This window comes from Castor canadensis, chromosome 19 (assembly GCF_047511655.1).
Source record: "Castor canadensis chromosome 19, mCasCan1.hap1v2, whole genome shotgun sequence".
NCBI classification, from domain to species: domain Eukaryota; kingdom Metazoa; phylum Chordata; class Mammalia; order Rodentia; family Castoridae; genus Castor; species Castor canadensis.
This window is the reverse complement of record NC_133404.1, coordinates 3,618,824-3,630,886: the sequence shown is the minus strand read 5'-3', so window position 1 is coordinate 3,630,886 and position 12,063 is coordinate 3,618,824. Positions and strand designations below refer to the sequence as shown.

The 12,063-nt window shown below is 36.7% G+C and overlaps 1 protein-coding gene across 2 annotated transcripts in view; it reads right to left on the bottom strand.

Moving 5' to 3' along the window:
* Positions 1-12,063, bottom strand: part of Arih1 (ariadne RBR E3 ubiquitin protein ligase 1) — a 106,290-nt gene that overhangs the window by 35,308 nt on the left and 58,919 nt on the right. For both annotated transcript variants that reach the window (XM_074061504.1, XM_074061505.1), the window contains 3 exons: positions 10,731-10,875; positions 2,386-2,478; positions 1,841-1,896 (listed from right to left, as the gene is read on the bottom strand). In XM_074061504.1, the coding sequence (XP_073917605.1) occupies positions 1,841-1,896; positions 2,386-2,478; positions 10,731-10,875 (294 nt within the window). The remainder of the gene's footprint in view (positions 1-1,840; positions 1,897-2,385; positions 2,479-10,730; positions 10,876-12,063) is intronic.

Genomic DNA, 12,063 nt, shown 5'->3' with positions numbered 1-12,063 from the left:
AATGTATGAAAGGATACAGGGACTTATTTTGATGAAATATACAATTAAACTGAGGTACTGATGAAAACACAAGGAATGAAAAAGAACCAGGGGACAACATAAAGACAACTGGAAGAATGGTGGTCCTCTATGGTGATATGTAACTTATTTTTGATTGCATAAAAAGCTAACGGGAAAAAAGATTTACTGAAGATAGATCCAGGATTAACACAGAGCTGGTAATAGCAGCAAATAAACCAAGTAAACTGAGGTTAAGAAAGTAGAATCAGTAAGCTTTATAAACTGTTGGTCAAGTCAGTTTATGCCTTTGCTAGGCTAAGAAATTCACTCATTAAGGCACATGGCTGGTTTTACTTTTATTGCCTTTTATTACAGATACACCTTTCTGAATAGCCAATTGCCCAGGAATAATTATACAACTTGTTTGTGGATCACTTAAGCCCTCAGTCTGTTCATCAAGCTGAAATGAGGTCCGTTAGTAACTTGAGGTTATGAAAATAAGCACTGACTCAGTAAGAAAGCAAGCTGGGATTTTACCCTAGGCTTAGGAAGTCACTAAGCTTCTTTCAAGTTTCTTTTACCCTTCAAAAGAGACCCTCTTACAATGAGAGTAGTTAGCTGAGAGCCTTTGGCTATAGTGCCTCTAAGATCACAGCAGTATTTGAGGAGAGACAACACTCTCCCTGTGTAGTCTCAGCCAATGACAGCACAGCAAAGTACCTGGGCCCGGCCATTTCTGCAATGGAGACATTCTTCAACAGGAAATTTATGTGCTGGAGTTCCCCCTAGGGCTGCCAGAGACTCTCACGGTTGCACCTTGGCCTGAGTCTCTTCCTTTTGCAGACTTCTTCATTCTCTCTGTTAACAGACACCCAACTTGTACTGTTTCTCCCCTTAATCCTGCACCCATACTCTCACACTCAGAGTTTCTTTTCCTTTTACTTTTGGCCACCTGGTGGTGGTGGCGTTTGCTGGAGACTGACGCAAGCACTCCACCAATGAGTTACAGGTATTCCCAACCCTTACATCTTTGCCATATCCCCTAATGCCATTTTTTTTGCAGTACTGGGGTTGAACCCAGGGCCTCATCCTTGCTAAGCAAGTTCTACCACTTCAGTTATTTGCCTGGCCCTTTTGTTTTCATCTTGTTTTTGAGACAGGGTCTCACTAATTTTGCCCAGTCAGGCTTTGAATGTGTGATTCTCCTACCTCTACCTGCTGATTACAGGCATACTCCACAACACTCAGTTTTCTTTTTTTCTTTTTTTTCAGTACTGGGCTTTTGAACTCAGGGCCTATACACTGAGCCACTCCACCAGCCCTTTTTCGGGATAGGGTCTCATAATTCTTTGCCCAGGGCTGGCTTTGAACCACAATCCTCCTCATGTCTGCCTCCTGAGTAGCTGGGATTACAGGCATGTGCCACCAGAGCCCGGCTGTTTTCTTTTTTTAAGCTTATCTTAGCATCTGTTTCTCAGATGATATCGACTGACCGAAGTGACATATCCCATTGTCCAATTCTAAGATTTATCAAAATCTTGTTATCTTGCATTGCTAAATTTACCAGAATATTGGGCACTTAGTCAAGTTTCTTTCTTTCTTTCTTTCTGGAGTGGAATGCGGGTGGGGGTGGGTTGTGTAGTATGAACTCAGGGTTTTGCACTTGCTAGGCAGGTACCACTTGTGCCATGCCTCCAGTCTGTATTTTTGTATTATAAAGGAATATAGATTAGAAAGTCTCTTCAGATTTAAAAATTCACCTTCTTTGAGATACTGAGCCAAAGTTAATTTGGTTTAACTAGCCAGTATCCAACATGCAGAAACCATCAAAAATACTTACATAACTGTGTTGTCATCCACTAAGATATCACAACCATGAGCAGGACACGAAATAGTCTGAAAGAGATTGAAATTTAAACTATGTTTTCATTCATCAAGTATTTACTGAATGTTTACCACTGCCAGGCACTTGCTAGGTTCTGGTGATGCTTTAATGTCTGTAGGATCTCCATACCTTCTACTGAAAGAAAAGAGAGAGAGAGAGAGAGAGAGAGAGAGAGAGAGAGAGAGAGAGTGTGTGTGCGTGCGCGCATGAGTGAACTTATCATCATAAAGTAAACAGAATACTGATCTGAGTAACTGGTTTTTCAGCACAAATCATGAAAGGTGAAAGCAAAGTATCTGACAAATTGCTCACCAAGATTAGCCAATGTTGATGCTTACTGAGAAAACTTAAGATTTTTAACTAGAATGTCACATGGTAATAGAAAACAGCCTGCTATCTTTTAGTGTTTTTAATCTAGAAAAACTTGTTTATACTAGTTTATACTAGTCTAGCATTACAAGAAATTCAACGAAAACTGAAAATCAGATGGCCATCTTTACCTGTCCCATGCCTTCCTCCATTATCTTGGTGGTTAAATATTCACTCCAGCACTGCATACAAAACTTATGTCCACACTCAAGGCCAGTGAAGTACTGCAACAAAAATAAAACACGACTTTAACAAAGACATTATCAAAAAGAAAAAAAATTACTACATAGGTGACTCAAGACTCTGAGAAGTCACATTTCTCCTAGTGGCTAAAATGTCCAACTGGACAAAAAGAGATGGGCTCCAAAAATGAACTTCTAGGTGATGAAATCTAGATAGGCAAATACAATGAACACACACGCACACAATAAAAAACTAATAAGAAATGCACCTATGGTAGATATCTACAAATTTTTAGGAAAGGCAGGCAACAATACATCTATATTAAATATAAGCCTATCATGAGCATAAAAGATGCTCAATGTGATTAGACACCATGGAAATGTAAATAAAAACCACAACTAGGCACACCACTGCACACACACTAAGACAGCCAATTAAAAAAAAAAAAAGATAACAAGTAAGGATGTGGACGAAATAGAACCCTCATCCATTATTCATTTGGATGTAAAATGGGGCGTCACTCAAGTGGTAGAGCACCTGCCTTACAAAGGTGAGGCCTTGAGTTCAAACTCCAGTGCTGTCAAAAACAAACAAAAAACCATACCTAAAATGGTAATGAAACTTTGGTTATTTTTTATTTATATTTGGGGGATGCTGGGGATTGAACCCAGGGCCTCGTGCATACTATGCAGGGGCTCTACCACTGAACTACAACCCTAGTTCCCATATTGAAACTCTGGAAAATAATCAGGTAATGTCTCAAAATACTCAACACAGAGTTATGTATGACCCTCTACTCTACTCCTGGTAATATATACTCAAAAGAAATGAAAATATACATCCATATAAAAACTCTTACATAAGTATTCATAGTGGCATCATTAATAATAGCCAAAAATTAGAAACAACCCAGATATTCATCAAGCATTGGATAAACACAATTTGAAATATCCATGTAATAGAATATCCAGTTACCAAAAGAACTGTTACAACATGGATGAACCTTGGAAACATTACATTAAGTGACACAAAAGACCACATAATGTTTGACTCCATTCATATAAAAAGTCCAGAACTGTCAAATCCTTAGAGAAAGGGAAAGATGAGTGGCTGCATAGCCCTGGGAGACTTGTGGGAAAATGAGAGAACATAAAAGGACATAGAGTATCTTTGAGGAGTCACAAAGTGTTTTAAAATTAATTGTGATGGTTACACAAGAAGCGAATACACTGAAAACCATTTTAAATAGGTGAATCTGACAGTATGTGAGTTGTATTTCAATGACCTGTTTATTCTAAAAAATGCCATGCAAATACAGGACTTCATGGAACTACACAAAATGTAGCCAATCTAGAAAATAAAAAAAACCGTATGGTAAAGCAAAAGATTTATTATAAATAGCTAAGAATAACAGTAACATTTTATTCTAATCTCAGATTACTTATCTGATTTGAAATGCTAAAGCTTGAAAGATGGTGAAAAATAAAGTATACTGCATTCTATAATGTTATATTAATCAACAACTTTAATATTTAAGAATCTGGAGGAGTATGTATTTAAGAAAGTTTCAGATAATGATTACCTTGTTTTGCTTATTTAAAAAACACTTTACAGTACTTAGTATTAATTTGAATTAATAAGTAATACAGTGTGGGTCTCAGATGAAAAAAAAAAAAAACACCCTTTATTATTTAAAAAAAAAAAACAGAGACAGCACAGTTTGCTCTCCTGGTTACAGGGAGGCGGGGCCATGAGCATCACTTGAGCAAAGGGGTCTGGGCTGCACTGCACGGTGGATCTGCACTGAGCATCAGTAGGGTCCTTGTGACTGAGCAGCTGATATACTTCGTGGGCAGCACAGTGAAACATCATTTCCTTACTACCAAACAAAAAGTTCTTTTCACAACTGAGTTTATGTTGAAAACTAAGTCTCCCTCATCCCTGTCTCTTGCCTGTATCCTTTACATAGAAGCAACTGCTGTTTCCATTTCTTATGTAAAGTATTTCTTCCAGAGATACTTTAATGCTCACACACAGTGAGCACCTCATGCTCTCTTCCTGACCTTGTTTTTCTTTAATTAAACAGATTTCTGATATGGTTCCATATTGATAACTTGGTTTACTTCTCTTTAACAGCTACAGGAAGGTACCACAATTCATTTAAACAGTCCAGTGTACATTTAGACTTTTTTCCTGGTGCATTGATAGGATCATGTGACTGTATCTCACAACTAATGTTTACAAGTGACATGATAACAAGGACTGTATTTCGATTTGATGCAGTACCAGTAGCAGATTTCCCTCAAAAGAGGTGACAGGAATTCAGACTGTGCATGAGGATGTGTTTCTCACACCCACGTCAGCATAGATATTATCCAACTCCCAGATCTCTGACAACCTAATAGGTGAAAAATGAATTAATTACTTTATTAGCTTTGATTTGAATTTCTTATTATGAGTGAAGCTTTATAAAACTTGGGGGGGAAAGAGATTTAAAGGTGTCTATCTTTTTCTGTGCATTTTCCTCAATGACTTGGAGGGGGGAACATTTTAACTTATTTAGGAAATTGGTCATTTATAATTATGAAATAATATTGTCCCAGTTTTAATCTGAGTCTTCACATTTTATTGCCATGCAGAAGCACTTTCCTTACATACAGTAAAGTTATGGCTTCTGGGTTAAGTAACTTTAGGATAAGGAGCTAGGTAGGAATCTACTTCTATCCCAGGTGGCTATCAAGTTGTTCAATATCACTTATTAAATAATCCACATTATTTCAAATGCCTCCTGTATAATACATAAATCCATCTCATGCATTTGATACATTGTTGTCTCTGCCTATTCTTGTATCTGGTAGGATTAATCCTCACTGTGCTCTCTCTCCCTCCAAGTGATTTGTTTCGATAGTTTTCTGACTATTCTTCTAACTTCCCAAATATTTAAGTCATCATTTCATGTCTAAGTACTTAATGTTTTCTTCATACAGATCTTTCACATTTCTTGCCAAGGCTATTCCTCGCTCTTACTCTCTCTTTGCGGCTCTTATACATGGTATTTGTAACTTCACTGTTTTTTCTAAGTGGCTAGTATGTTCTAAGTAGCCATAATGAAAAGGGACAAATACGTTAAATATTTCAACGACTCCAAAATGACTACTTGGAAAATTGAATCCCAGACCTACTCATGCTAGCCAAACACTCTAGCACAGAGCTTCATCCCTAGCCAAGGTGAGGCATTAATGGTCACAATGGTTACTCTGGCTTTTGCTTTAGGTCCCATTAAGAGAAAATAAAAAGGTAGATAAAAGCCAGATGTGGTATTTCTGAGAAGGCTGATGAAGCATGTTCATGAGATGGAGGCCAGCCTGAACCACGCAGCAAGACAGTTTAAAAACAAAAGATGAAAAGAAAGACTATTTGTTAAATGTTTCTTTCTCAGTAACTTTTTTTTTAATCAGATTAAACAAGATAAATTAGAAAAAGTAAGTTACACACACACGTGTGAAGATAAAGCAAAGCCTCACCTGTGGCCCTAAAGACATGTACTCATTGTGCCATGGAGTCTGTCATCATCATGAACACAAATTTCTTCCATCTGTTCCATCCTACTTCCCCTTTCCCTCGTCCTTGACATGTTTGTTCCTCATCCTCCCTGCTGTCCCTAACTCAAGGATTAAACTCATGCCTCTTTATGGCATAAATAAAACAAAAAAGAATACATTAGGAATCTATGAAATATTATCTGTAACAAAAATCATGGTCTTGAAGAAGCAGTGTAAAGAAATAATACATTTGAAGTTTTCATTTATCTCTACAACTCTCCACATACAGCAACTGATGTTCAACAGCTATAATACAAACATTAAGGAACATTTTTCCCTCACCAAATTGTCCATATAATCTCCAAAATTACAGTCATTTCGTTTATAAACATGGTAAATAATCCAGGCACTGGTTTTCTCAGGAAGAAAATGAAATGGGTAAAAAAGGAAAATAGATGTTTTCAAGCAGTGTTGCCAGGAACACCAGAATTCCACTGGGGACTTAAAGGTGGAAATGAGACTCTGCCTTTACCTATTTTATTCTTTGAAAACAGAAATTACACACTGCGTAAGAGTAAGCTATTGTAGCTCATGCTACATTTCCTAGTAGAATGATGGGCTAGTGCAGCTACTTTTTAAGCTTCTTTGATTCAAAACAAGTCACTGTGGCCAGAGTTAAGAAACTCCTGAAGCCAGGTGTCGGTGTCTCACACCTGTGATTCTAGCTTCTTGGGAGGCTGAGATGGGGAGGACAGAGGTTCCATTGAGGCCAGCCCTGGCAAAAAGTTCCTAAGATGCCATGTCCAAAAAATAACTAAATAAAAAATAACCAGAGCAAAATGGACCGGAGGTGTAGCTCAAGTTGTAGAGCATATACTTTGCAAGTGCAAAGCCCAGAGTTCAAACCCTAATCCTACTCCCTCCCTACCCCCCAAAAAGAGGCTCCTGAGTTAGTCCAAACACAGGTGGTGGTAGTGAACTTATAAATTTACATGTGCTCCAAATTCTTAGGAAATTCAAAGCAGAGACCATTCAGGATAGTTAACTTTAAAGAACTATAAAGTAAACTACCAAAAGCATTCATTTAAAAGCCTATTTTCATGTAGCACTATAAAAATTGTCTTCTAGAAGGATAGATGTTCTGACTATAAATGTAAATAAAAGAAAGTTATAAACATTTAAAGAGAGTAGTGGAAGTAAAACATGAGAATCATACAATGTAAGTAAAGGAAATCACTCATCCAGGCTGGGCACAGTGGCTGACACCTAAAATCCAAATTACTTGGTAGGTGGAATTCGAGAGGATCACAATTCAAGGCCAGCCTGGACAAAAAGTTCTCAGGACCCCATTTCAACCAATAAAAAGCTGGACATGGCCTGTCCAGCACGGCACACACCTATTATCTCAGCTACACAGGAAGTGTAAATAGAAAGATAAAGGTCCAGGCTGGCCTGAGCATAAACGTGAGACCCTATTCAAGTTTTAACATAGATCCAAATACAAATACAAGCATTATCATATATACATAGAAATATATACAGAACATGTTTCCAAAAATGAGACTTTTAGAGAAGACTAAGGAAGTAGTAAAAGAAGAAAAGAATGACAGGGAGTGAGCAATACTGAGATGCACCACAATGTGTAGGAACAAGACACAGTGAAACACACTGCAAACTGCTCAACAGTACAGGATAGGGAAAGGATGAGGAAGCGAAATAGAGAGGGTTTGACTGACTAAAGTACAATAGGTTTACGGTAAAATACCAAGGCAAAACCCCACTCAACATTGAGCAGACACTTAAACAATGCAAAACAGGTAATGTTAAGGGGAGAGTAACAGTGGGCAGGGAGGGTAAAGGAAGATGAATTTGGTTGAGGCACTTTCCACACATGTATGAATATGGAACATTGAAACCTATCAGTCATTTTGAGAAAGGAAGTGGGAGAAGAGAGAAAATAATGAAGAGGATGAACCAACCCAGGATACAATATATGTATGCATAGGAATGTCACAACAAAACCCCCTGCATAACTATCATATACTAATAAAAATGTTTAAAAAAGAAGAAATATCTAAAGAATTGGCAAAGTGGCTCAAGTTGTAGAGTACTTGGTCTAGCAAGCGAAAGATCCTGAATTCAACCCCAAGTGCAGAAAGAGAGACAGAGACAAACAGGGAGGTGGTGGGGTTGGGAGCAGGTCAGAGCTCAAGTTGCAGAGCATCTGCCTAGCAAGCACAAGGCCCTGAGTTCAAATCTGCGGATGGCAAAAAAAAAAATCACTCATCCATTTAATAAAGCTTTATGAGGAATTTCAAGTGACAGTTACTTTTAAAACTGATGAAGTTAAACATATCCTTGTATATTAGTCTAATAATGATGAGAAAAGAACAAGTTCTGTTATGATGCTACTGCTCATAATACTCTCTAACTTACAGCCCACGTTACTCCTTTTGCCATCTTATCCTGCCACTTATCCAGCTGAATTTCGTCTAAGAGTCACTTACATTCATTGCTTCCACTTCCTTTCCTACTTCAAGTCAATGACTCTTCAGCCATGTAGCCTGGTTTCCCATCCTACCACTCTACCTAAAATTTTAATTTTCCAAGGTAATCAGTAAACTTCTCCTTAACTTCAAATTACTTTTCAATTATATTCTCTGAACTTTTTAGCACTCTTTCATTCTTCCTTTTTGTTTGTTTTATTTAGTGCATCCATGGAATTGCCACTCTTCCATTCTTTGAAAGTATACTGTCTTCCTTTGGCTTCTGTACTGCTATGGTTTCCTAGTTCAATGCATACCTTCAGAGGTTAGCTTAAATGTCACTTTCTATAGGAAGATAAGCCAGATCAAAACTGAATTCAGCATCTGTCATGGTTTGGATCTTAAATGTCCTCTAAAAGCTCATGTGTTGACACCTTGGTCCCCAGATGATGGAATTACTGCAAGGTTGTATAAACTTTAGGAGGTTGGGCCTACTTGGAATTAGGTCATTAGGATTACACCCTTAAAAGGATACTGAATGCCCCTTCCTCCTGAGGAGACTGTCCCAGATATTTTGTCCTAGCAATGGAAAGCTGACCATCATACCTCCAACATGTTCCTACAATATCAGGTCTTGTGTTTGCCCTCTAAAGTATAACCCTTATTTTTGAATCTCATTTGACTTATCTGCACACCTAACAGGTAAGTTATTTGAAAACAAAAATTATGTGAACTTCCTCCGTTATGTTTCTAAAACTTGAAACAGTGTGTGGCATGTTAACGAACAGAAAGTTCTCCAACATCAGTTACAAATAGAAACAAAAAATCTACATTGCGAATCTCTTACTCATGATTCTCGATTCTAATTTGTTGAAACTACTGGACAATAAAGGGAAAGTTACAGTAGATAAAAGTAAGCAGCTAGCTTCAGTGCTCAAATGAAACTTCAGATTTAAATAAGGGAGAGACTCACTCACTATACTAGAGCAGGAGGAAAAATGCCAATGAATGGGACAAATTATTAGTACTACCTCATAAACTGTAAGCACTAATAAGTATTAACTGTTACAGATAATAAAGCTATCAAACCCAAATTTAATGTACTTTAATAGCAATACTGGTTGTCTTAATAAATACTCAAGTAAAAATTATAATTTAAGGAAAAGGAAGTGATACTATTCTCATGCTGGAAGACATCTGAAAGAATATGTCAGTCAACACATTTGAAAGAAACTGGAACCCCAAGTGAGACTGAATGATTTATCTGATCCCAAAGCCAAATACAAAGTGTCTGAGCTATGATCGGAACTTTAGGAGTCAGTTCCATGCTTTAACTAGTAAACTAACTCACTCACCATTCTATGTCACTAAGGCTAAGTTAAAAAAATCTTCTTGTCTAGTAAGTTATACATCTGAACAAATGAGCTCTGTTCAAATGGAACCCTTTAGACATATATATCTAAAACTCTTAAGATAAACAATGAAAACTCTTTGAAAGGTTAAAAAGACCTGGCATACAGTAATAATTAGAAAGAGCTGCTTCTCTATTAAGGCAGAAATGATCAATGATTCAGTTGTCATTACTGAAAATTGGGTAATTTCTGAGATATTGAAATATCTCAGAAATTAATTCCAAGTAACCAAACACCTATATGTCAAATATAATTTTTGTATGGTTACTAATAAAGTACATTCATAGAAAGATTATGTTTATCAACCTAAAACCTCTTCACTAAACACTCCAAAAGTAAACCATCTCAATTCAATAAAATTTTAAGATTGATACGTATTCTAAAGAGAAATGTATTATTTGGTCTATTCTCTTCTAACTCAGTTACCACTTCCCATATTTAAGAATCTCCATCAAAACTGATTTGCGTAAGTGAAAATCTCTTTTTTATGAAGAATTCTGAAAGTGCCCTAATTAAAAACATTTTATAAAGGTTTGGATTTTTTTAAGTCTTGAGTATTTTTTAATTTGGATGAAAAATAGTTTACACACTACCCATTACACAATTCTCCCCCGAGGTGGTAAAATAAACTCCAGAAAGAATGAGTTATTTATGACAACTTGGACAAGTTTTAAAAACAAACGTGATGGGAGTGGTAAGAAGAGCCAAGTTATTGTTCTTCCCTTCATGTCTGTATCCTCCGTACATTGATAGGTCACTACTCCGAGACCTTCAGATTTTCCTTTGTTTAAATACTGAAAGCTTTACCCTCTGAAGCAGAGTCAGTGCTATCCTTAAACTACCAGATACTCACCGAGTTAGGGTAGTTCAAGTAGCAGATCTGACAAGGCATATCCTGTGCTGATGACCTTGTATTCATCTGGCGTGTTCGAGACTTTTTACTTGGATTAATTACATGACACTCAGCAAAGAGCTTCTCCAGGTTTCCATCAAAGTACCTGCATTATTTAAACAAAAAGGATGAGAGCCCCAGCAATAGTACAATTAGAGCTCTCCAAAAACCTGATTTTCTGTAACTGAATTTAAAATAAACCAAGACCATAACCATTTTGTCAAAGCATAGGAGAGGTATGGCTTACAAATTGTAGCAAACGTGTGTGTGTGTGTGTGTGTGTGTGTGAGAGAGAGAGAGAGAGAGAGAGAGAGAAAGTAGACTGAGTTTTTGCTTTGACTTTTTCAACTTTGTTTTTAAGTAAGAGTCCTGAGAAGTTAGGCTATTTGCATTTTAACAGTATTACAACTAAAACTTAAGGATGAAAATTGTGCCACTGCTAGTGTCACCTATGAAAACTAATAGTATTTTAAAATACTAGGCTGTACTTTGTACAAATGAATTCATTATATTAATAATCTTAGTCAAAGTAGTTCAAATACATTAGCTTTAGTAAACCACTTACAAAGCATACCTTACCCCAAAAATAATTTTAAAAATGAAACGACTGTGTCTCGTTCTACTCAAGACTTGTTTTCTATGTATTTTTAAAAATATTTTTAATTTACTGAGAAAGGGGAGGAAGGAGAAGACAAAGAAGTATATCTTAAAACTTTGTGAATAATTATCTACCAGCTTTTCACAAAACAAGCACCTAAATATACAAAAGTAATCCAATGTCTAAGACACCTAGAGTATGGTATGCCAAGTGCTAGAGTTTTTAGTAAATTTCAAACGTCTTGACAGAGGACAGTGATAAATGCCTAGCACAATGTTCCCTTTAAACCAGATGAGACATGGTCCCTGGTCTTCTGAAATAGTTTAATAGTCTAAAGGGAAAAGCAATAGATTTAATAAAAACACACACACAACTTTCAAATTGTGAGTGAATACAACCAGCTAAAATAGTAATGCAGAATCTGTTCCATTACTTTTAGCTTTACCCAAAATTTTGATAACTATGTTACGTACACATATGGAAGATTCTAAAAAAAAAAAATACTCAAAGAGATTTGTTTGTTTGTTTTATGGGGGTGGGGGGGAGCGGGGTACTGGGGTTTGAACTCATTGCTAGAATGGTGCTCTGCTGCTTGAGTCACACCTCCAGTCCAGATTTCTGGTATTTTCAATAATAAGCATTATTTTTCATTTTTGCATAATATTCCCTGTATGTTAATACTGTTAAACTCTTAGC